Raw genomic sequence first — 24009 nt, 5'->3', positions numbered from 1 at the left:
GTGGAAAGGGTCATGCTGAAAAAATTTTTTGACACAAAATATAAAGAAGATATAAGCAAATATATTTACCTAGAAGCGTCCCTGTTGTAAGGTCTCCAGGTAACAGACTGAATGTTGTCTCCGGTAACGATGCACTCGACAGTGGGTGACTCTCCAGGCTGCACAGTCTGCGTGGGAGGCTTCAGCTGAATAGTCGGCGCGGTTCCAACAACCACGCTCCAGTATACAGACTGTTGGATCTCGTTGTTGTTGAAGATATTACAGATGTACACGCCCGAGTCGCCCTTGGACACCTAGAAAGAAAGATTTTAATGATGTTATTATCTTCTTATATACATATAATTTCTCTTCTTATATATGAATTCTGTTGCTAATCGTAAATCTCGAAAGCCGCTGAACCGATTTCGCTAATTATTTTATTATGATATTTATTATGATATTCCTTGAAGTACGAGGATAGATGTCACGGAAAGAAAATAAAAAAAAATGCAAAAATTAAGAATCTCCCGCTTTGCGGTACGAAGTTGGCCGGATGAGCTAGTACTTATTAAATTTTACTCATTACTGTCACACTGATGAACAAGATTCTCTTCCCAGAATGAGCTTGAGGTTAAGCAACTTATTACTTAAAATAATAAAAAAATACGAAGAAGTCAATATGAGAGTAGTTTTATATATGATTTACTTACATCACGAATGATAAGCCTGGTGCCGTTTTGGTACTGGTTGTAGCTCAGTGGCTGGTTGTCGTCTCTTGTCCAGGTTACCCTTTCACCGCTATCGGTACAGCTGGAATTTAACTTTAGATTAGTCTCCGTTCATAGACAGTTGCCGCTCACCGATCGGTAAACGATCCGTCGATTAAGCAACCTTTGGCCTGTGCCTCTAAAAGTTAGTCCCGGTAGTTATCAAATTGAGATTGCAATCATTTAACCATGTCAAAGGTCTTTCATGCGACCTAAATAACTTTGACATTACGTTGACCACTAATCATACGATAGGAGAAGAAGATCATTTTACGACATACAGCAGGTTGCAATTCAAAGTGAACAAATTACTAAGTGTGATAGTGGATATTATCGCCGTAGATGGTTAAAATTACTCATAGTGTAAGATTGTCATAATGTCAGTACCTTAATATATCTCTAGTATTATTATATGCCATGTATCGTTTCGTTTAGTTAAATTTTATTGAGCAATATAGAACTAACAGCCTTCGTTACAATAACATGTTAAGCAGACTAAACTTAGTGTGTTGTTACAAAAACTTACTTGATGATAAATTCTCGTTCTCCTTCAGCGATGTGTAAGTCGCGTGGGTAATCGTAGTCGGCAGGATTGTAGGGGTCGTCAGGATCACCGCTACCTATTGAGAAATTTGCAACGTTAACAAGATTGTCGAGACACAGTTAGCTCTTTGTTTTCACCATTCGGATGGTGGACAGATTATGGCTTGTTTAAACGATTGATGACTTAGTAAAGAGTGAGAGTCTATTACAAACTTTGGCAAGTAATGCGATTTTGTACCACTATCGCTTTTGTCAACTATTGAACAATTTTGAACGAAATCCTAACCAGCACTCCTAGCGGATGCCGAGGGAACATTTTTGAATGTCAAATTTACGATGATCAACGTTAACGACTGCAGAAAATTTAACTACAGTTTCTTAAAAAGCAAATATTATAGTCTGCTATTAAAAATTGTAGTTACCTCCATTGTCGTCGATGCCATAGCCGCCATCTCCTCGGTCCACGTTAATGACGAACTGTTCCGTGATGGTTCCAGCATCCGAAGACGCCGTGCAGGTGTAGTAGCCCTCGTCGCGGTCGCTAGCCGATGGGATGTATAACGACGCGTGGCTCCTCTGCGGGCTCACTAGTTGCGTGTCGCCGTCTAAAAAGAAGAATGGTTTCAAATGTGAATTTAAATTTAATATATTGTAGCTATTCGTAATTTTTTAGAAAACCTAACTATAAAACATAAAGAAGTTGCGTAGTTAACTGTTAACTACGCAACTTCTTTATGTTTTATAGTTACACTACATCGTATAAATAAAACAAAGTTTGTCTTTATGTATGCTACCGTTAAAACTATGCAACTCATTTTTATGCGGCTTTAAAAATATAAAGTGACTCAAGAGGAAGTTTCATGTATAAAAAATTTCAAATGTATTTTGTAAAATAAGTCTTTAATCCGGTCCAAGTCCTTGTAAAAAATATTTAAGAAACTTACTAGAAATGGAGACCAATGGTTCTGGATGACCGGTAGCTCTGCATTCAACGTTGACTGGTTCTCCGTAGCGAGCCTGGATGTTACCGTCGGGAGAGATGGTGATCTCTGGCGGGGAGCGAACCTTGATCACTGCGCTCGCACTCACTGTACCGGCGGCGTTGTGCGCAGTACAAGTGTACTCGCCCTCGTCGTTCACTTCGATCTTGTAGAACCTGACAAAAAAGATCAAGTTTAAACCTCCATAGTGAAGACCAGAGGACGCAAAAGATTTTTGGAGCTAAAGCCAGCATACTGTTTTCTTTCTTATCTTAGTTTTATCAATTTTTTCATGTTTCATGGTAACATTACGTTGAATAGTCAACGTTACGATGCACGAACAAACTTAATAAAAACTAGCAGCTAGCTAAGAATAAGCTATCTACTTCCTTCATCAAGAATGCTATGTTCAACTTACTTGAGCACATTGTTCGACAGCAGTTGAGTGTGTGGTGAGAGTTCGCGTCCATTCCTGTTCCATGTGATGTCAGGCACTGGTGTTCCCGCCAAGACTCGGCAGTGGAGCTCATGTTCTCCACCCAATGGTACCCGCTGTTCGCCTTGAGGCCAGATTTCTACTCTAGGTGCCTCGCGTCCTGCAAAAAGAATTTTAGAATCAGATCATTAACACTGGTAACTCCTGGCTTACAGTCTAACTAATAAATGTCGTATAAACTCTGGTGTTTTGTCAAAAAAAGAAGAAAAAGACTAAACAAACTATATAACTAATCTGAACACACGCGATTTGTTGGTAAGACAATGTAATTAAAACAGGGTAAATCATTTCTATATTTCACAAAGATTTTGGAAAATCTCTATCAAACAAAATGTTCTTCAGACTTATACTTAACCTTTAGTACCTTTCGTATAAACGTTTGAAAAAATATATTTGTGTCTTACTTTCAATTTCGACGAATACGTAGTTCTGGGCGACAGGGATTCCGTTGACGGCGGCTTCGCAGAGATAGTAGCCACGATCGCTGTCCTGAGCGTTGTTGATCACCAGACTGTTGCCACGTTGACCGGAGTCTGCTCCCATAACACCTTCAGCCTGTAAGATATTTTTAAAATTAATAACAAATCTCAGAGTGATGCAACATTATTTACAAGTAATTTCTTTCTATTTGGAACAAGATTGACACTATTGTCTGCTAACCAAGTAAAGAGCGTAAGAGAGTAGACGTAGCAAACAAGCATGCACCTGCTGCTTAAGTTCGCGGGTGAATATGCGTGTCCTAAAACCTAAGTTTTATATGCCTCCATAACGATAGCCGGTGTATAAAACAAAGTAAAAAAAATCTGTCACCACTCCCCTCGTTAAGAAAACGACACATAACCAGAGGTGAAATAACCTATTTATTTGCTAAACTTTCATCGGACTGCTTCAATCTTCGACTCTATTATGTAAAGTAGTAGTTACCTTAGTCCATCTGATAGTCGGTGTCAGACGTCCCCTGACCATGCAGTCGACGGCACCACTTCCACCAGTCGGTATAGACAGCCTAGACACTGACAGCGTCAGGTTGTACTCTTCCTGGACCGGGTTAATGGCCGAGATGGTCAGATGGATCTGAATTGGAGCGATGTCGTATTGTTGCGAGTGACAAATGTACACGCCCTGGTTCTCCGGGATGGCTGCTTCGATGTACAATACACCGTTGTCAGAACGTACGTTTGGTTGGAATCGTGCACTGTCTTGTCTGAAAAGAAAAAATAAAACATGTTTGTGTTTAAAAAAAATGTGTTCTAGTGTTTATCAGCAGGCGCTTCTTCGAATTACACTTATAATGTCCTCCTAGCCGATATACGGCTACGGCGGTCAGTTTCATTGAAACTGGCCATCTGTGCAGGACTTTGTTTATAGTGTCCAAGTGTGTGCACAATACACAGGTACACTCTCTATTCCATCACTCTCATAGTTTGGTGGGACGGATAACCGACACGACCAGTGAGAGGTCAGGCGCAGGACCGACGGCTTTACGTGCTTTCCGAGGCACGGAGGTCTTCGACCTCAACTTCCTAACTCCGGGCAATCTCTAAGAAACTCTTAACAGAAAATCTCAGAAAAGACTTTTTGGCCCGACCCAGGATTCGAACCCGAGACCTCTCGCACCGCAGTCGCATATACTACCGACCGCGCCACAGAGGCAGTATTACACTTATAAGAATAATTGTGAATAATATTAGTAACCTTTTGTAATAGTTCTTCTTTTTTATGTTTGTTCTGGCACTACTACTTTTTACGTATAAGTATTGACTAGCATTATTTATATCAGTATAAGTATGTTTAACCAAATTAATTTACTAGTTGAAAGAGATTTGGGTAACGATGTAACGATGAAAATAAAAACATTTGTTATTTTTACTACTTGAAGTCAGTAAAGAACTTGTTAGTGTTCTCACCTGACCCAGTCGATGGAGCCAGCGGGTACATTGGTGGTGCCTGTGCATACGATCCTGATGTTTTGTCCTTCCTCCACGGTCGGTGCATTGTTAGACACAGTGAGTTTTTCGCGCGGAGGCCGAGATGGGCGCGGCATGATCGTAATCATTGCAGTGCGACTGTCTGTACCAACGTTGTTGGTAGCTGTGCACCTAAACGAGATAAAAATACATGAGTTATACCAATTATAAATTACCCAAATGGCCTTAACAGACAAAAGGGAACGTTGTAAAAATTATGGTAATACAATATCTATCGTTGAAAAAAAAAGCTCTTAATTCTTCTGCAACTTCTTATTTTTCCAGAGACCAAGGACCATAGTCTATCATATGGTGAATATATTTTTTTGGTAAACTTACATGTATTCGCCAGAGTCTTCAACGCGCGCGTTTTCAATGATAAACAAGCCATCGCGCATTTCAGAGTACAGAGGGAGAGGTCGCCTGGATCTTCTCTGCCATGCAATGTCGGGCAATGGGTTGCCTTCCACCCTGCAGTCAAGCTCGACCCTGTCTCCCTCGAAGTATTCCTTGACTATTGGTGAAATTTCAACCGACGGGCTCCTCATATCATTTCCTAGAGAAAATAATTCATATTTAAGTAATTCTGTGTCCAGTAACGCGATTTTATACAGTTAGTACAATCAGCTAATGAGCGTCTGACATTTAAAACGACTTGTAGCAAGTATGTAGCCATCAGGAGACTACAACAGTTTCTGTGTAAATGATTGAAAGTCCTTATTAAGACGTCTTCGTACTCTCTTCAAAATGACGCACTCACTCACCTCGCGCATAGAAAATCCGATCTGGTATAACTGTTCCGTATATAATGAAAAATGAGCATGAAAAAGACATAACTATTAACAAAATCTTGACAATTTATTATTTCTTATTATTTAGTTATACATATAGGATTCTCAAAAAAGGGAAAATATATTAAGAAATTTAAGTCATCAACATACCGGGTACTTTGAGAGTGGCTGTTGCTTGAGCAGTAGTGATTCCATCGCTAGTTTCACAGACGTAAATACCGCTGTCAGATACCCTCAGATTAGAGATGAGAAGTGTGCCGTAGTACGGGTCAACCTGACTCCTCTCTAGAGGCAGAAGGCCTTGGCTCTTGATCCACCTGACTGGGAGTGGTCTTCTAGTGTTGCGGCTTTGAGCCTGGCACGTGAAGTTCACGCTGCCGCCAATGTCCTTGATCTGGATGACTGGGCTCAAGATCGTTACGGTGACGGATGACTCCACTGGTGGTGGTCGCGTCGGTGGTTCGGTTACCAAAGGATCTCCACCTGCAAGGCACAAGCGTGTGTTGTCATTCTACGCATGAGCTCTCAGATAGTTTACTAATTTTACTGGCTTACCAAAACTCTACCTATAAGGAGCCTGTATTAATTAGGTTCGTTAAACAGCAAATATTTTAACTTTCATCTTATATTATTAGCTTTAAAGATAGTTAAGACTGTTTCAATTTTCAAGAATAGTAATCAAAAATCTAATAGGAATCATTGACTAAATTATGTTACGAGTGAGTATATCCATAACCTTGTGATTTAACGAAACAGCACATTATGAGTGAATTTCAGTGGGCATATTAATGATGGCTGACGCGGTCGGGACATTCACAACACGGAATTATAACAGCACATGATATTCAATATTGAGGAGACACAAAACAAATTGTTAATTTTTCGCGACATATCTTTGATTGACTAGAAGCCACATGAAATAGGCCAAAGCCTAAGCAGACTGTGATTCACATGGACAACGAAGGCGACCGAAGCCCGTTCGGTATTGATCGGCTACCTGGCTCGGGTAGACTGGTGGTGAGAACACCGAGTGTGAATCCTTTCGCGGTAAATGTGTGACATTCGTATATTTCGCCTTGTCGCCTCGTGTCCCATACAGTGTGCCAGACGTGTTCGTCATGCCAACCGTCCTTCTCCAGCCTCGACTCATTATAGTACTTTGGTGGTTGCTGCTCATGGCCCTCGTGATAGAATTTAATAGTGAGCGGCTCTGGGGCGCGGTATTTGCACGTGAATGTGACTCTCCTTGATAATTTGTCACCGCTGGCAGCCTCGCGGATGGTCGGGTGAAGTTCCATTATCAATCCTAGTGGTCGTTTGTTAAAGTTTGTATGTAATAAATAAGTTTGTTGTTTATATTAAAAAAGATATAGACGCACTGTCGTTTGGATCGTGTTCAAAATATAGGAAAACTAAGAAGTCAACAATTGTCTAATTATATAATCAATTCCTAAATAAGGTTTGGAGTAACTTGGGTTTTAAAGAACATACTCGTAGCTTATTCTTACCGATAGTGGAGCAATCGAATCCAGTGTATGGTGGTTGGCAGTTGCAGACGACTTGTCCCTGGCTGTTAAGTTGGCAATCATGTCCGTTGCACGAACACTCGTGGCAGTAACCGAGGCTGTCCTTGTAGTAGCCAGACTGGCAGGTCTCGCAACTTGTTCCCATGTAACCAGGCGGGCACATACAAACCTATGAGATAAGTAAAAGTTAAAAATATGTTTTTAAAGTGTCTGGTAGATGTCTTTAAAAAAATATTGGACGATTTGGCAATATTGTGTCGTGTAATTTAAAATGTAGTTTCAATTATTGTATGCTTGTGAAAATTATAATCAGTTATTAGTGTCTTAAATCCGTGAACATTACTCACCTCAATGCCTTTAGCAATTGCCTGTCTGGGATCGGAAGTCTTGATAGCGGATTCCATGTACACGTCAGCGATAGTCGTTGCATAGATATTTTGAGCTACCGTTGCCCTCACGAGCACTCTCTTGAGGTTCTTCAGCACATTCATGAAGTTGCTGTGGGTCGCCGGAGTATTGGAGTTCAGAAGGTACCAGCCAGTTTCACTCAAAGGTACTTGGTACGTCTGTAAGAAACGAAAACAATTGAGAAAAAGTTTACACTAGAACACTATTGTAATTGGAATTGCTATCACATAATTAAAACAGGAACGTTGGAACTGTTCTAATATGCAATACACGCGTCATTTAGGCCGCTTACGTTCATGACTTGCTGTAATTATGTCAAAACGAAACAAAAAAAAAGCAGTAAATCAGACTCCTCTTGCTCTACCCCTTCAAAGATTCTAAGCCTAACTGGATTTAAAAGATTGTAGAATAAATTAATGTAGATGAATGTTATCTAATAAATACATACGTAGGACTCTCCAGACGAGTACTGGTTAGGGTTGGTCCAGTAGATGGAGACGTCTCCGCCGTCCAGCACCACGTCTGTGCCGCGTTCCGACTTCTGCTCAGGGTTTGAGCTGAACTTCTGACGCAGCGACAGAATACCACCATACGACAACACGCGATTACCTGGTTTGAATAAAACAACATTTAAATTACACGTACTGTTTGAATTAAAGCTCCAAAAAAATGACATGAATACTGACTGCGTGCGTCTAAGCGATAGCCAACACGAGTGTTACTTGATAATTAGATCATTGTAAATGTTATTAATATTTCAAATACACGGATTATTATCAACACAATTTTATTCGGAACTTACTACCGTGCCTTTATTTATTAACTTTACATTTTCGACTAAAACTAATCTAACTTCTTTACAGTCGGTACTAACGAGTTTCGAGGCTTTGACATTTAAAATGTACTGAAAATTAGTCGCTTTGTCACCCGGTAGGGACTTTGATTTTATTGGCAGTGGTTTTCATACAAATTTTATCGACGGCTAGCCGGTTGCCAATACCCAATAGTGGTAGAGAATCGTGCTTCTGAAGTTATATAAAAGAAAACGTACCAGGAAGAAGAGGCAGTGACCAGTAGTAATCAGTGTCTGGTCTGTCTTGGAAGTTGTAAGCCAGTTCGCTCTGCTGGTAGAACGGTACGAAGCTGTCCTTGATCGGCCTCCTAGCATGCAAGTCCGTAATTGTGAAGCCACCATAGTTGTCGCCGAGAACGGGAGCAGCCAACGGCACGCGAGTGTATTGATTGCCCTGCAATAGTGAATCCCTTAGAAATGTCCCGTAATGAAGATCAAAGATTCGGATATTTCACGTTTTAGAATTAGTTGTGTGATTGTTATTGTTCATTTAACTAAACATTTTAAAGAATTTCATTTCATCATTTTTATTCATACGATAAACGTCTTTCTTGTGGACTAAAAAAACACTAATAACCTTTAGCCCATCTAAACTGGAAAGTGTCATAATATAACTGGGTTTAATGTTATAAAGATAGAACCCATGACTTTAGCCGTTTTTTTATAAAGTTCTTCAAAATTCTATACATCGCATCTAGGTGTGCGATATGATAATCACTTACTTCATGACAATCAGTGGTAACACCAGAGCAGTAGCAAGCGAGGCAGCCGTCAGGGTTGCCGGCGTCGAGCCCGAAGGTACCAGGCTTGCAGCGGTCGCAAGAGTTACCTTCCACGTTCTGTTTGCAGTAGCACGTTCCAGATCCATCGCATGGTTCAGTAATTCCGCGGGGATCGCAGCTGATTAAACAAAATAATGGTCAATTTTATTTCATCGTATGGTTGGTAATTAACAGTCTCAAAGACTTTCTACGCGCTTACAAAAACACGGAGACGTTCAGTTTGAATACCACTAAGCGGTCAGCCATCAACTCTCAACCCAAAGATCTCGTACAGACAGGTGGTTTATACGCTTTACGAAGTTTTATTAAAAACCGTTTAAAAGCCATTATAATGCAGCTGGTACTCACTTGCAGTCAGCGGGTGAGCGTCTGTCCACGCAGTTGCCGTATTGGTCTCTTTCGTAGCCAAGTTTGCACTGGTCGCATTGATCTCCATCAGTATTATCAGCACAGTCCTGTACAAACATCATGTTTTAAATATCAATGACTTGTTCAATAAACTTCTAGTACTAATCACCATCAGATAAAGAAGAAATAGGAAAAAAATGTAAACCACTTACATAACAGACTCCAGTTTCGGGGTTGCATTTGGTCGATTTTCCGTTGCATTCGCAAGGTTCACAGTGCTCCAAGTAAAGTCCTGAAGAACTCCTGTTCAAAGAAATACATAATACAATTAGAATATTCTACTTCGAAGTAAAAAGTCAAGGATCGATTTCAAGATTAGAGTCTGGAGTGGTAGACTTAAATAAAACTGACCTAGTGTAACCAGGGGCGCAGTCTTCGCAAGATGTTCCGATGTAACCTGGTGGGCAGACACACTGTTCGACGTGGAAAGCAGACGGGCCGTAAGCTTCAGGTTCGGCAATGTCAATGCTGGCGCTCACTGGAGACGCCAGTTGAGGACCAGGGGAGTACGTGGCTTTGATCAGGATGGTCTTCACGTCAGCTAATGCGAGTAGGAAGTGCTGGCGGAAAACTTCTTTGCCGTCATGCCTGTAAAAGAACAAAGTTTTTACTTATGATGCAAATAACAGTGCTTAGATTTTGTTTTTATTTAAAACCTCATAGGTGCCTCTGCAACTGTGGATTACTTTTTGATATAATTACAATGACATTCTCGTTTGATAGTAAACATAATTTCAAGTTGTGTTTTTGTTGTCTAATTGCTTTTTATCTACCTTTAAAGCTCAAGTTTCGAATTTAACTACATTGTTAAGTCCGCTTTTATACAGCTCTGTATATAAAGTTCAAAATAAATAAATAATGCCTTACCTCTGCCATCCCTTCTCGAGCAACTGCACTGAAGCGTTTAAGATGCCGTCGTGAGAGGCTGAGAAATCTCCAAAGTAGTGGAATGTGAGATGATTGTCCTGTATTCAATAGAGTTTTGTTTAGTAAAGCTGATCAATAAACGTATAATATCAAGGGCCAGTTTCACATTTTATATCTAAGTGTTAGATAACCTATCTGCTAAATAATGTCGCAGCAAATATATTAAAACAACTGTCGAAATTCCACCTGATTAGCTGCCTGTTAGATATTTAGACCTGGTGAGCCTACGTACTTTAAGAGAAAAGCAAAGTTGTGTTGTCGTTTAGTTGTTAGTGTTAATATACTTACGCTGATAAGTTGGACATCGGCAGCAGTGTTCCTGTATCTCGGGTCGACGGAGCTCGGCACGTTCTTGAGCACGTAGTTAAGGTAACCGCCATAAGCCGTCACTTTGTCGCCAGAGAAACTATTAAAGGAATAAAACATTTGAAATAAGTTTATTTCATTTTCTTCTAAGAAAGAATCAATGACGCAGAAGATAATGTCAGCAGACAATGGACATAGTCATCGATAAATATATGGTTGGTTTTTAACTAACTTTTTCTTGGTTTGATTTTATTGGTATGTTAGTAACAAATAGAGAGACGATTTTGTACCAAAATGGACCATCAGTAGTAGTTGCCGCAGTCATTCTTATAAGTTGAGAATCGATCTAAGAGACTGGTCAATAGTGCCGCGTCACAAGAAAAAATATTATTTGTACGGAATATTATTTTACAAGGGTTGAACTTTGTGTCCGTTGTTTGTATAAGTCTCCACGACATGATAATAAAGCTTGTGCGGGAATGGTCTTTAAAAAATTAAAAAATTACCTCAAAGGCATGCTCCAGTAATACACGTTGGATGATGAAGATCGTTCGACATTGTTGACTGTGACCTCTCCGCGGTACAGTTCAGGTCTAAGCGAGGTTTCCACGGGTGACGCGTATCTCACAGAGCCGACGGCGCTGGCTGGAGCACTGTTGTACACCTTCACTTGGTCCACGATCTGTGGCACGTTGAACTGAACGCCGATGGTACGCCGACGGAAGTTGCTGCTCGTACACTGCTGGGACATGCCTGAGCAGAAGCACACTGCGCAACCGGTTCTGGAATAAAAAATGGTCTCTTTAGCATGCTCTTCTATACCTATAGTACCTATCTACTATTATAATAATTTTATTCTATAACCGTAATTTTTTCTGGTTTTACTTAAAATTAAAGTTACTTGCTGATTTGCGGTCACATAACCATTGGAGGATTCGTATTCGTATGATGTGTGTGAATTAACTCATAAAATTATAAACCCTAACAAGGTATATCTTTGAACAGACCTGTAAAACGCCCTTTAAAATGTGGCTTTAGTAATGTATTTGTTTTACAGTAGATATGTTAGATACCAAATTCCTTACAAATAAAGTTTTTAAGGGAACCAACATTATGGGAAGAAGGCATGATTTTATGTATGTATGCATTTTAATTACCTGAAGTCATTGGAGAGGAAGAAGGAGTCGTTCTTGCATTGATCGCAGTAGCGTCCCTGCACGTTGTCTTTGCACACGCACTCGTCGAGTCCTCGGACAGACTTGGTACCGACGGGGTTGCAGTTGTTGCTCTTCTTCGGCTGGCACGAATTGCCGGGGATCGAGGGGTTGCCCTCATATCCTGGCGCGCAGACTTCGCAGTTCTGGCCTTCGTATCTACACAAAAAGTTAATAACATTAGACTTACATATGAAGAGACTCATACGAGTCTTATGAGGTGACTTTGTTATAATAAATTATGGGTAAGTACGATTTTATAGGACGCAAATTTTTGTTTTGTTCTTTCATACTGTTGAATATGTAAGAGAATAGAACTCTAAAGCCAGGATGAAGAATCATTCGACCAAAGTTGAAAATTCAAAGTCATGCATACCCAGGGAAGCAGTCGCAGATGACACGTCCATCAGGTCCAAGTGAGCACGTCCTAGCGAACTGGTTCTCCCTGTTGGTGAGTGGGCAAGGACAAGGGTCGCAAGGTATTCCCGCAGCTGGGTTGCCATATGTGCCTGGTGGACATTCTTCAGGCTCACAGTCGCCGATGTAAGGTCCTACCCGCTTGCGGACGAAACCTGACGCGCATTTCTAAATGATCAAAGTACATTATTAATATAGGCCTATTTTAATTATACATGTATTTTATAAATTCTTGTCAATTATTATATATGAATATTTTGTTAATCTTAAATGTGTGTACGTGTCTGCTAATTCATTGTATTCGTTTTTGTAAGTATTCCTGCCAGTCGTATGAATAGTTTAATAAACCTTACTGTTGTCTTGTTTCGATGAAAATATGAATGTTTGACTGCTAAATAGAATGAGATATATGGAATCTCTGTCACATTACTTATGTAACTTCTTCTTTTGTATAAATTGTCCTACGATATATCTTTAAATAAATAAGATAAAGGTTTAAGTCTAAATACCTGGCATGAAAGTCCTTCGTATCCTTTGGGGCAAGTGCACTCTTCCACAAGACTGGCAGCACCGAGGCCAACGTTAGTGTGGTCAGCGGACTGCATCTCGAAGGAAGAGATGTTCACGCCAGCGTTGTTCAGGCTAGCACGCAGCACGATCATGGTTACATCAGTCAACCTGCAAACAAAAAAAAATATATTTAATCTCAATGAACACATTAATAATTTATCTTTAAAGATTTTTATATTTCTAGATCCATGACTTTTTTTGATTTTTGTAAATAGCCATACTATTGCGTTAGGTATAGACCCTATGAAGGTAGTTGAAATGATGATAAATAAATAAATACTTACGCAACCATAATGTCTTCGCGGGTGGCGGGAGAACTGCCATCAGGGTACCTTGACCAATGCTCAGGGGTGAAGCGAGCCTCGACGTTGATGCTCCTCGCGCCACTAGCCCGGACGTTGTGGAACAGGTTGCCGTATTTGCCCTGCAAACAAACCATTCGTCAATAAAAAAATAAATAAGTATAACTACTAGAAACTAATTGATAGTTCTAGTAGTCATTTTATAATAGGATAGACGACTGCGTTAAAGAAAAAATGTTAAACGTGTAGTAAAAGATTGATGCAAAATGCATTAATATTAATGTTTATTTAATTAAATTTATCAAAAACTGAAACAAAATTGCATTCATTTGATCCCAACAAATTGTGACATCACAATGTGACATTTATAGAATATGTTTTTTCTATCATTTAACTCTTAAGCGGATTTGGGCAGTAGGCAAATATTATATTGAATTGGATCCCTAGTATCGATCAATAAAAAAAATATAATACCCTAGGGTAACGTTTACCTTGATGATAATAGAAGGAGCCGAGTCATCAATACCGAAGACAGCCGTGTGTGGAGTCAGAGTGTATTTAATGTGACCTCCATACGACTTTAGCTGGTTGCCGAGGTAGGAATCCGGAAGAGTCAGGTAGGGCTGCACTCTGGACCGTAGCGACGAATCACCGAACTTAGTTACCTATGAAATAAATAAATTGTGTTAAAAATGCCTCTGGACAACTTACACGCCGTCATCTGATTTCAAAATAAGTAAAGCTTAATATACTTCTTACGTTCACTTAAAGATAAATTTACACACACAAATTGGCTCCGATTGGGATTTGAACCGGGTGGGTTCACGTGATGTGACGGCTATTGTGCGCAGCGATGACGTTAACCATTATACCAAACGTGCACAATCAATCAATTAAGAGGAATGAATTACTTACAGTAGCTTCATTCCTTATTGACATGTAGTGGTACTGGTCAACGGGTTGTGTAGCGATGTTCACGTCACCAGCCGGAGATGTCTCGATGCCGACGAGCCTAGTGCCTCCCTTTCCTAGTGGTGTAGGGATGTTGTACGTGAACAGGTCAGCGCTGTGGCATTGGCTCGACTTTCCGAAGCAGAAGCAACTGATGCATTCGCTTTCTGATCGAGCTTCACTGTAAGTTACAAGGAAAAACGTTAGAACGGTTATTTTTCGAACAGTACAGCTAAAAATATGCGTATGAATGTAATTTTTACAGAGCCAAGGTACATCAGCTAATGGACCTCATCGGAAGCATATGCAAGAGGCATACGTCTAGCATTACACACTATTATGCTGTGAAGAGAAGAGAGAGAGAGAAGAAGGTACATCTCCCAAATGGGGCTCTTTAAATATACTAGCAATAAGTAATTGCAAAATGTAAATTTTTAGGTACATAAGGGATTACCTGTTGAAGTATCCTCTAGGACAGATATCGGTCTTGTTAACGAATACAATAGCGTCGGGTGTCGCGAATGCAGTGCCTTTGTTGTTGAGACCCTCGCATGAGTACGCACCGCTGTGGTCGTGCTAAAAGGACAAATAATGTATTAGTAAAATATATACATAGTGTAATAAAAGTGATGCTAATATTAAAATATTGTACGCGACGATTCACTGTTGTTAGTTCTTTTTATGATAGTTTTATAAAATAAAATACATACCTGCATGTCAGGGCAGGTCAGAACACCAGATCCATTTTCGCTAGTCCAGGTACATTGCGGAGGTACATGACCCCAGTTCAAACGCCATGAGATCACAGGCACCGGTATTCCGACCGCCTCACACCTCAGAATTAGAGTTTCGCCGGCATTCAGTGTTACGAAGGAAGGTTTCGGTGGGCTATGTACGTATACAGCACCTAGGATAAATAATAGATATTAAATCTATTTCCACTTTCAAGTCAAAATCTGTGTGTTAAAAAGCGATGTAAAAATTATATAGTACAGTAATTTATTTTTGAGAAAAAAACACATTGTGCTAAAGGGATATGGCAAGACAAATGTAATAACAAAAAAATAAAGGGATATGAATACTTACGGCATCCAACTTCATCAGAGTGATCCTGGCAGTCAGGAAGTCCGTCGCAGTGGAAGCTCCTAGGCACACATTGGTCTCGCGAGGTGCAAGTGAACTCAGTGGCCGAACATCTGCCGTCACCGCGTTGGTTACAATTCTCCTCATCGGATCCATCACCACAGTCGTCTTCAGAGTCGCAAATCCAGGTCTTCAAGACGCATTTACGGTTCTTGCACTTAAACTGATTCGGTTCGCAAATTCCATCGTGATCTATAAAAGATAGCCGTTTTAAGTATTTGTTACGCCAATTACCAGATTTTTTTATTAGTCCGCAATGTGGTTTTATACTAACTTATAGTTAATAAATAATTATTTGATGAATAAAACAACTGAATGGTCTATGGCCTATAATTTATTTTAAAGAGAAAAATAACAGCAACTTCTGTACAGAGATAGGCTTTAAATAACTATAATAACATATCTTAGCAGGTACGTCAAAGGTGTTTATTAGTAAACTAACTTTCATCAAAAAAAAGAAACGGGTATCTGAACACTACTTACGGCAAGATTCCTCATCAGATCCATCGCTGCAGTCGATTCTGCCGTTGCATACCGCAGAGACAGGGATGCACTCCTGGCCGTTGTTGCAGGTAGCTTCGTGAGGCTGGCATTGATGGTAGGGATTCACTAGAGGCGCTACAACAAATACAAATTTTTAGACTGCTATTCCTATTTGTTTTTTTTAATGACTGAGATTTTTATGGTCTACATGTAAGTTGTGATTCTAATTTGATGATATATTGTTCTTTCCTGATTGATCTTCTTTGCATTCAAAATTTAATTCTGAAACTCAAACTGACGTCGTCTTTATCGAGAAAATATATTATGTAATTCAGCTGCACTTTTTTATATTTTAAATGCTCCTGCCTTTCCTATCGTATCAAGTTGATAGCAATAAATTTATTTGTTTAGAACTTGGCTGTCTATTTTTATGAGGAATCAATTTTTAGAATACTTACGTGCTGGGTTGACGACTAGGAAGACGCTCTTTCTAGCATCATCAGATAGTCCAGCGTATTGTACGGCTTCACAGACGTATTCTCCAGCGTCAGCTTGCTGTAATACAAAATTGACGTTTTGTCAGCACGAATTCCTCCCAAAAAATACTAAGAATTGTTTCAATACGGATGTGCTATCTATTGAAATGGGGAAGGTATCAATCTGTCTATTAAGTTAACATCTATCTCCCCTTGAATATGGGCAACCATCCAACCAACTTCTACACACTGTAAGTGTATTACCAATAATCGTCATCTAAGAGCGTTTTACAATTGATTTAAAGTATTTAAACTGACAAAACTTGAAAACACTAGATATATAATTAATCAGAGCTTAAGTACACAACGTTTCAGTACGACAGTTAAGATATAAGGAAAATCAATCTTAAATTAGTAATAACTTACGGTGACATTGAACATCTCCAATCGTCCACGGATATCTGTAGATCCGCTCTTGAGAGGACCTCCGGCTCTGCGCCACTTGACGGCAGCACGGTGCGGACCAACATCACGACATTGGAACACCACGTCGCCACCTATCGAGAAATCCTTTGAACTAATCCGGCATTTGATAAAAAACGAGACCCTTGAAGCCTGAACCACACTTATCACTTAGAGCACTATTTTTACACCGAGTTTTAGGAAGGAAAGGCCATTTCTGCAAGTAAAGTATCACCTTCATTGGCCAATTTCGACCATGTCGATACACTTAGTTTAGTTGCTTATCAAACATAGTGTTCGATTTACATTATACAACCATTTATTTAGTTTTTTTTTATTTTATTCAGTAGTAATTGTCTATAGAAATGAAAATTGTAACAAAACTTTAATAAAAACCGTTAAACATAAAATAACGGCGAGACTTGAACTTACTTTTAAATTATTTTTTTAGGGGACAGTTCCCTCGAAACTCTGTGGTGTTACTCTGAAGAAAGCTTTAAAGCATTTTTAAATCTTCATACAGGATTTTTTTTAAATAGCTCTTAAGTAACGTTTTTAAGTGTGCTTCAGGTCATCGTTCAATGATTCAAAAGTTGCACTCCCCATTTCATGCGTCTCATGAGATCGAAATGTTTATGATATGTATTGTGAATAAAAAAACGTGTGAAATAAAAAATACCTATGTATTTTATTATCGTTAGTGCTAGATACATTTGTAGTTTATTTCGGTACAACTAAGAATGATATAAAAAGAGTTTTCAGGTACCATCAAAATATATATTTTTGCCACATATGGCTAATTTCTAAGTTATATTGTGTTCTTTATTCGCTGAATTAGATGACACCTTTAATATCTCTATTTCTTTTCCTACTTTATAGATCATGTTACAAACATACATACATAGGTAGAGTGTATTGTATGTATCATGTTATCCCAAATAATAAGCTGCTACAATAAGTTAATGCTTACCCACTCGAAATACGAGTATAAGCGTTTTAGTTCAACCGTATTATTAAAATCGACCCATATTAGTGCATACCTTTCAATACCGATCAATCCTTTATTATTTCAGTAATTTTAATGATTATTAATAAACCCTTTTTTATGTATATCGATATATAAGTATATAATAGCATTAGAAATCAATAAAAATAAAATAAATAATGATAACGTGCATAAAAATCCCTGTAAAAATGTTATTTAATCAAATATTTAAAAAAATACACTATGTATAATAATTTGATACCATGTTATGATTATTATAACCGAAATAAATATTATAAATTTTAATATCACCCTGTAAATAAAAATGTTACGCAAACCAAATCGTTCCAATCTTAAGCCGTTTTAATAAATGTTATGAAAAACCCAGTATTATTTTTTGCCCAAAATTATTGTCAGGCAAAAAAACTCACCGACTGTTCCACCACCATGAAAGAAACAATAAAAACAAATTAATAATATTATCCAAGGATAATAATTATTATTAATACTACATCTTATTTAAGACTAACATTAGATCTATTTGTACCTCCACCGGGAACATAAGTGCAGTCTTATACCACCACCAACCTATTATACCAAATTTTTGTCTAGGAAAAAACCACTGGAGGCGCTTATTTCCAGTTAGGCTAAATCGGTAAACGATCCATGGAGTTAAGCAACGTTTGGTGCGGACATTCCATGGAGAGGTGGCTACTTCGTTGTATTACAACTAAGCGTCTCCGTGCTTCGGAGGCACGTCAATTAAGTTAAAAGTCGTTAGCCATGTCAAAGGCCTATCAGGCGGCTTGAACAGCTTTGTCATGACTCTTGGAATCAATTCTCTAAGAACTCGTCACCACTGTGATTTGAGTGAATACGCCTATGGCGTAGTAATAGCATAAAATTTTGACGTTCTAAACTGGTGCGTCTGTCGTATATTGCTGCAAAGGACCTGTATTATACGAGTTTACCAACGTCTATCTGGACGCTAACCAGCAGTCAGTATCACATCTTTTAGATGTCGAGTTATTATACAGCCGGACCAACCACCACGACTTCACGACTAGCAAAAGGAGTCCACTATATTTCATTCTGCTCTACGACGAATTTTGACGCGAGTATAATATTGATTAATGTGTTCAGGGTTCCAACACGAAGTAGAGAAAATGTGTAAATGTTTTTCATCTCTTTGTGTGTCTGTAATTTTTGCATTTGTAACTATACCCTCCACCTAAGAGCGAACTTGGCAGATCTTACGTCTCACCTGTAAATCTTTGCCTTTTTATAATGTAGAATGTTGCAATCACATAACAAATATTGCATACAAACATGACATTATAACAAAGGCTAAAATATTAAAATACACTTTTTTCACTCACCGTCTCTCACTGATTGTTTGGAAGGCTCTGTTTGCAAGTTCAGTGCAAGAGGACCTGAAATAAAAAGTAAGATTAGAAGAAGAAATTACTATTGAGGATTGTACACATAATATTATAATTCAACGGGTCTTCAGCTCGTTAGAAAATTTAGGGTTACATTGCCCAAGAAATAATCTTTATCCGAAGATTTGATCGAGTTACAGCGATTGCGGTTACGGACTGACTCACAATCGCGTTTAATACCCGCTACATTATAATATTACAGAAATAACTCTATTTACATTTAACTATATACTTTCTACAGACATTGGAGTTAGGGGTAAGTTTCGTTTATATTTACAGTCACATACAGCACGGACAAAATGACTGCGGTTGAGAACAGTAGCGTGATTCCTTACCATTATCGATTTCGAAAAGCGGCTATCGACAAATGTATGAAAATATGATTAGCGCCCCTACCGGGTGCCGTGGCGACTAATGTTAATACTCAAAATCTAGGCACTCGCTATTACTGACAATAGAGAATCACGCTACAGTTGCATAGACACCAGCTGTTTAAAATTGTATGAAAATGATTTTCTGTGGTGTCACGCGTAGTTAAATAGGTATAATGTATATACAATTATACACGGCAATTTGTGTTAATTTTTAAACAATTTAGAACTATGGGAATATCTAAACAAATTTTAATATAACATTTTATTTTGTAAATAACCTCAACTTAGTAAGAAATTCTGATAGGTTTAAGTATCGAAGTATGTCGGACAAACTCACCATACACCGTCTTACGATAAAATGTTACAAACCATATTTACGGGTATTATTTTCAAAATACGAGAAATATTTACTACTATACGTTAAGCTAAATTAGTTATATACATTCTTATTATTCATCAGGCTATTAAATTTGTTAATATTTACATACTTTTGTTTCAAATACCAATTCATCAATTACATTTTTTAGGTAGTCGTTAACTTATATAAGTAATTATCAAAAATATTAGTTACTAACTAAATTGATCTTATCAAAAACATATTTGGGATTATTATTATATACTTGGGAGTGACGAATATTTGTTTATTCGGAGTTCATCATGTTGCTGAACTACATCTAATTTTATTTGTTCTCCGTCAACTGAGACTTTAATTCATTGACACGGAACTAGTATCTTTATTATTCTTTAGTTACATTTACTAGTTAATGAAAATATAAATCATCAACAATTTGAAGACTCTTTGACAGTCAAAAGTCTAGAGAAAGCATCGCAAGATTTCTTAATGCTCTTAATACCAAACAAAACTTTGCAAACTTTACAAAAAAATTCGACAAAACTGGCTTAATGAAATACACTACAGTACACTAAAATATTTATTTGCGTTTGTACACAAATTTATCATGTTGTTGTTGTTGTTTTACTTACTCACATGACAAATGACAGAGAAAGAAATGTTCTAATATAAGTTGAATCGAATACTCCCAAGCACTATAAAAATAATGTTAAACGTTAAGAGGGTCTATCTGTCAATGTTAGGTTACAAGACCATATGTTATTGAAATCCTTTGATTCAAGTTCTTACTGTTGGGTGGACAATCAAACTCATCGCTGAGGTCGTAGGGACAATCAATATGGCCATTGCAACGGAGGTATGCGTTTATGCATGGTCCGTTCTCACAACGCCACTGGTGGGGACGACATCCACCTAGCAATCAATCGCAATCTTCAATCTTATATCCACATTCTGATATACTTGGACTCACCACAAGAAAGAAGAATAACTAGAAAATATTGCAAAACTACTACTACTGGAGTATTTAGGCTATCATAATTAAAATTGGTTAGAAAGATAAATGCTTTCATATTGTTTCGTTACCATTGAGCATTTGGTTTAAAATCTATATTCCTGCAGGATCTGTTTTACAATTCATGGATTAGATTCAGATAATCTAACAGATTAATAAATAAATAAAATTTCCGTCAAAGTACCTTCTAGAACGTTACCTAATACGTTAATTCAGATGAAACTGGGCAACGATCTTATATCCACTATTTATAGGTATCCATTGGTAAGTTTAATCCAAATGGTAAAATATTCGTAAATACCATGTTCGAGTTAGCTTGTAACTTTCTTAGCTAGTAAAAGTAGTAACTACAAATACCGTTCTGAATGTTGTAAAATTATTTCATTTTAACTGAAGCTGCAGTGTGTTCCTTTTGTTAAATAACAAATAACCTGTATTTTTTATAGCCAGAAGATTTAAAACTCTTTCAGCTTCGATGAGGTCTGTAAGAAAAGCTAGATGTAAAAAAATAAGTATGGATCTCTCCAGAAGTCTCACCTCTGCCGTCCAACGGGTTAGCTGTTGAGGGTTGTATGAGCTCAGTAGCTGGTACGAAAGGACGAGGACGTCTAGTTGTCAAATACGGGCAGTCAGACTCGTCAGTGCCGTCGTCACAGTCCGCAAAACCATTGCAGTATCCCGCTGATCGGATACATTGACCATCACGGCATTGCCAGCTATCCGGTGGGCACGCTACAATATATAAAGTCATCTCAATCTTTGCTTCCTTATAACATAAAGTTCAGGAGCGTGCAAGAGGAAGTATCAAGACACTAAGATAGTACAGACAAAATATAAGTAGGATTGTAATGGAAATAAAAATGTTAAAGAAAGAGTGAGATAGAAAAGAGATTGGAAAAACTGAACCATAGGTAGAGAACAGTGTAACGGTCTCTTAGAAGATAAAAGTAATCATAGTTTTATAGATATAATAACAATGTTGTCATTCTTCATCACATTGGCAGTCAACTTGTTTGAATCAAAGGCTTCAGATAGAACCGTGTCGCAATAAAGAACCTATATGTCAAAACGCTTAATGGTACTTCGTTAATATTTTCATAGAAATTTCTAACTATAACATGGTTCTACAAAGACCTTAAACAAATAAAGTTGACTGTACATTATAATAAATAAATCCTCATCATCATCATTAATAAGGTTTGGATAACCGGTTTTTGATTCAGAAACCTGATTAGCAGACATTTTTAGATATTTGTGATTGACTCAAATTCATTCCATTACAACCCTAATTAATGTTTTTACAGGAGTATAAGCAGTAAATACGTGCAACAAACCATGTCAATGATATGATTCTATTGAGAGTTGATGCTTCATGCGCGATCAGCAGAAGACTTTATACAAATGGCACTGTGGTCTTGTAGTGCGATGACTTTGATATAAGAGAGGTGTCGCAAAACAAATTGAACAATTTCAATACATCATAATGAACATTTTTTTAGGAAGGAATTGAAACGGGCGCCTATTTGGTAGAACAGTCGACCGAGAGACCATTGCACAGGGTCTACGTTTCTTTTGTTTTCTAAAGCACCCACTTGTGTTCAAGTTGTGTGGCGACACCTAGTACGAATGCCTACCGTCTGCAAGTCAAACACTCCACAATGTGTAGCTTTCAGACGATAATAAAAATCCTTAGCGACTCAAAATATTAATTTTATGGCCCTCTGATAGCGCATGTAACCAATTTTGATAATTTCGCTATATCTACAAACATGTTTTAAATTCATTTACATGATGAGAATAATTTATGAGTATTCCAAAATACAATGAAGCACAAATATCGCCTATCCCTAAGGATCTTCAAAACAACAATGGGGTTTACTAAAACTGTTCTTTTCATCAAACCACATTCCAAAACGACGTTTTCCACATCTGTGTGTAACGGGACTTTGTTAAAAAGATTATTCTTGTAATACCAAACAATTTAATTGGTATTTGTGTATTTTCCGACCGTTTAAAGATTTAGTAAAACATATTTTCGTTTTCTTTTTTAATTATACTTAAACATAATATAATTATATAGTAGAAGCGAAGACTGCTTCTGCTATATAATTGTATTATTTAATATGGTCTACATTATAGTCCATTATCAATCCATTAATCAAAAATATTTGGTCAGTTAAATTCAAGTGTACTCTACACTGGAATTCAGCTATTTATCGAATACATTGAGTTCAAATCATCTTGAGTAGCAATTGGCTTAAAGATTAACATTTTGAATAGATTTATTTTCCAGCCGTTACACACAGACATGGGGGAACGAAAAAAACGGATACCCGAATTGTAACAGTTCTGTTCATCTGAGAAATCAGCGCAGTCGTAAATATTGTCGCAGCGACGGACGTGTGGTATGCATCGACCATCGTAGCAGGTGAACTCCGATTCATGACAGGTTACCATCGGCGGGGACCTCGACGCTCGTGTCATGTACCATGCTGGACACCCATCATTACGTCAAACACCACCCACCAAGTACTAATAGGCGCTTTTATAATTCTGAACGTTTTCATTTTGTAGCCATTAAAAATCAGCTTTTGCCATTTAGTTGAATAATATGGAATGTAACATTCAGTTTAACCGGTTTATTGAAGATCGGTTATCAAAAGAGGAAGATCATAATCTAAAGAAAACATAAATAATCTAGATGTAGTAACTTTTCAACGGATTAATTACATTCAAGATTTAATATTTTCTTTTTTTGTACAATAAAAGCTTCAAACTGCGTAATTGCGTTAAGTATGAAAAGATGCGAAAGGCTGTGAGGGAAATAGTAGTGTTAATTACAACTTCAACGTACAAAACAACTGTATGGCTACATTTTAGAATGGCGTTTTACTCTCACGGAGGATTCCGAGCACACATTATGATAGACCATTCAAAGAAAAAACTATTCAATGCAAAGACGTTTGAAGAATTATAAAAGCACCCGTAACGTGGTAATCAACTGACGGGTAGTAAAACTAATACGAAATGTTATATCTTTAACATTTGGTAAGAAACTTTTTCTAATTCGTGAATACTATATTATTTTTTCGT

The 24009-nt window shown here is 37.9% G+C and overlaps 1 protein-coding gene across 8 annotated transcripts in view; it reads right to left on the bottom strand.

The window, feature by feature from the left end:
• The window catches only part of trol (terribly reduced optic lobes), a 185003-nt gene that overhangs the window by 14477 nt on the left and 146517 nt on the right, over nucleotides 1-24009 (bottom strand). For 7 of the 8 annotated variants that reach the window (XM_076135504.1, XM_076135506.1, XM_076135509.1 and 4 more), the window contains 37 exons: nucleotides 21454-21648; nucleotides 20694-20816; nucleotides 19116-19169; nucleotides 16716-16846; nucleotides 16272-16368; nucleotides 15814-15948; nucleotides 15274-15522; nucleotides 14898-15094; nucleotides 14642-14763; nucleotides 14152-14368; nucleotides 13728-13901; nucleotides 13219-13358; nucleotides 12874-13042; nucleotides 12324-12532; nucleotides 11891-12106; nucleotides 11240-11515; nucleotides 10716-10833; nucleotides 10368-10465; nucleotides 9852-10088; nucleotides 9653-9743; nucleotides 9441-9547; nucleotides 9033-9210; nucleotides 8509-8704; nucleotides 7906-8066; nucleotides 7397-7615; nucleotides 7032-7218; nucleotides 5674-6006; nucleotides 5072-5288; nucleotides 4673-4864; nucleotides 3690-3969; nucleotides 3170-3320; nucleotides 2688-2865; nucleotides 2234-2445; nucleotides 1712-1894; nucleotides 1273-1366; nucleotides 690-789; nucleotides 70-293 (listed from right to left, as the gene is read on the bottom strand). In XM_076135504.1, coding sequence (XP_075991619.1) covers nucleotides 70-293; nucleotides 690-789; nucleotides 1273-1366; nucleotides 1712-1894; nucleotides 2234-2445; nucleotides 2688-2865; nucleotides 3170-3320; nucleotides 3690-3969; nucleotides 4673-4864; nucleotides 5072-5288; nucleotides 5674-6006; nucleotides 7032-7218; nucleotides 7397-7615; nucleotides 7906-8066; nucleotides 8509-8704; nucleotides 9033-9210; nucleotides 9441-9547; nucleotides 9653-9743; nucleotides 9852-10088; nucleotides 10368-10465; nucleotides 10716-10833; nucleotides 11240-11515; nucleotides 11891-12106; nucleotides 12324-12532; nucleotides 12874-13042; nucleotides 13219-13358; nucleotides 13728-13901; nucleotides 14152-14368; nucleotides 14642-14763; nucleotides 14898-15094; nucleotides 15274-15522; nucleotides 15814-15948; nucleotides 16272-16368; nucleotides 16716-16846; nucleotides 19116-19169; nucleotides 20694-20816; nucleotides 21454-21648 — 6460 coding nt within the window. The remainder of the gene's footprint in view (nucleotides 1-69; nucleotides 294-689; nucleotides 790-1272; nucleotides 1367-1711; nucleotides 1895-2233; nucleotides 2446-2687; nucleotides 2866-3169; nucleotides 3321-3689; nucleotides 3970-4672; nucleotides 4865-5071; nucleotides 5289-5673; nucleotides 6007-7031; nucleotides 7219-7396; nucleotides 7616-7905; nucleotides 8067-8508; nucleotides 8705-9032; nucleotides 9211-9440; nucleotides 9548-9652; nucleotides 9744-9851; nucleotides 10089-10367; nucleotides 10466-10715; nucleotides 10834-11239; nucleotides 11516-11890; nucleotides 12107-12323; nucleotides 12533-12873; nucleotides 13043-13218; nucleotides 13359-13727; nucleotides 13902-14151; nucleotides 14369-14641; nucleotides 14764-14897; nucleotides 15095-15273; nucleotides 15523-15813; nucleotides 15949-16271; nucleotides 16369-16715; nucleotides 16847-19115; nucleotides 19170-20693; nucleotides 20817-21453; nucleotides 21649-24009) is intronic. The other variant, XM_076135505.1, reaches the window with a different exon arrangement.

Source organism: Anticarsia gemmatalis, chromosome Z (genome assembly GCF_050436995.1).
Source record: "Anticarsia gemmatalis isolate Benzon Research Colony breed Stoneville strain chromosome Z, ilAntGemm2 primary, whole genome shotgun sequence".
Taxonomy (NCBI): domain Eukaryota; kingdom Metazoa; phylum Arthropoda; class Insecta; order Lepidoptera; family Erebidae; genus Anticarsia; species Anticarsia gemmatalis.
The sequence above is the reverse complement of the archived record's forward strand: the minus strand, read 5'-3'. Positions and strand labels throughout refer to the sequence as shown.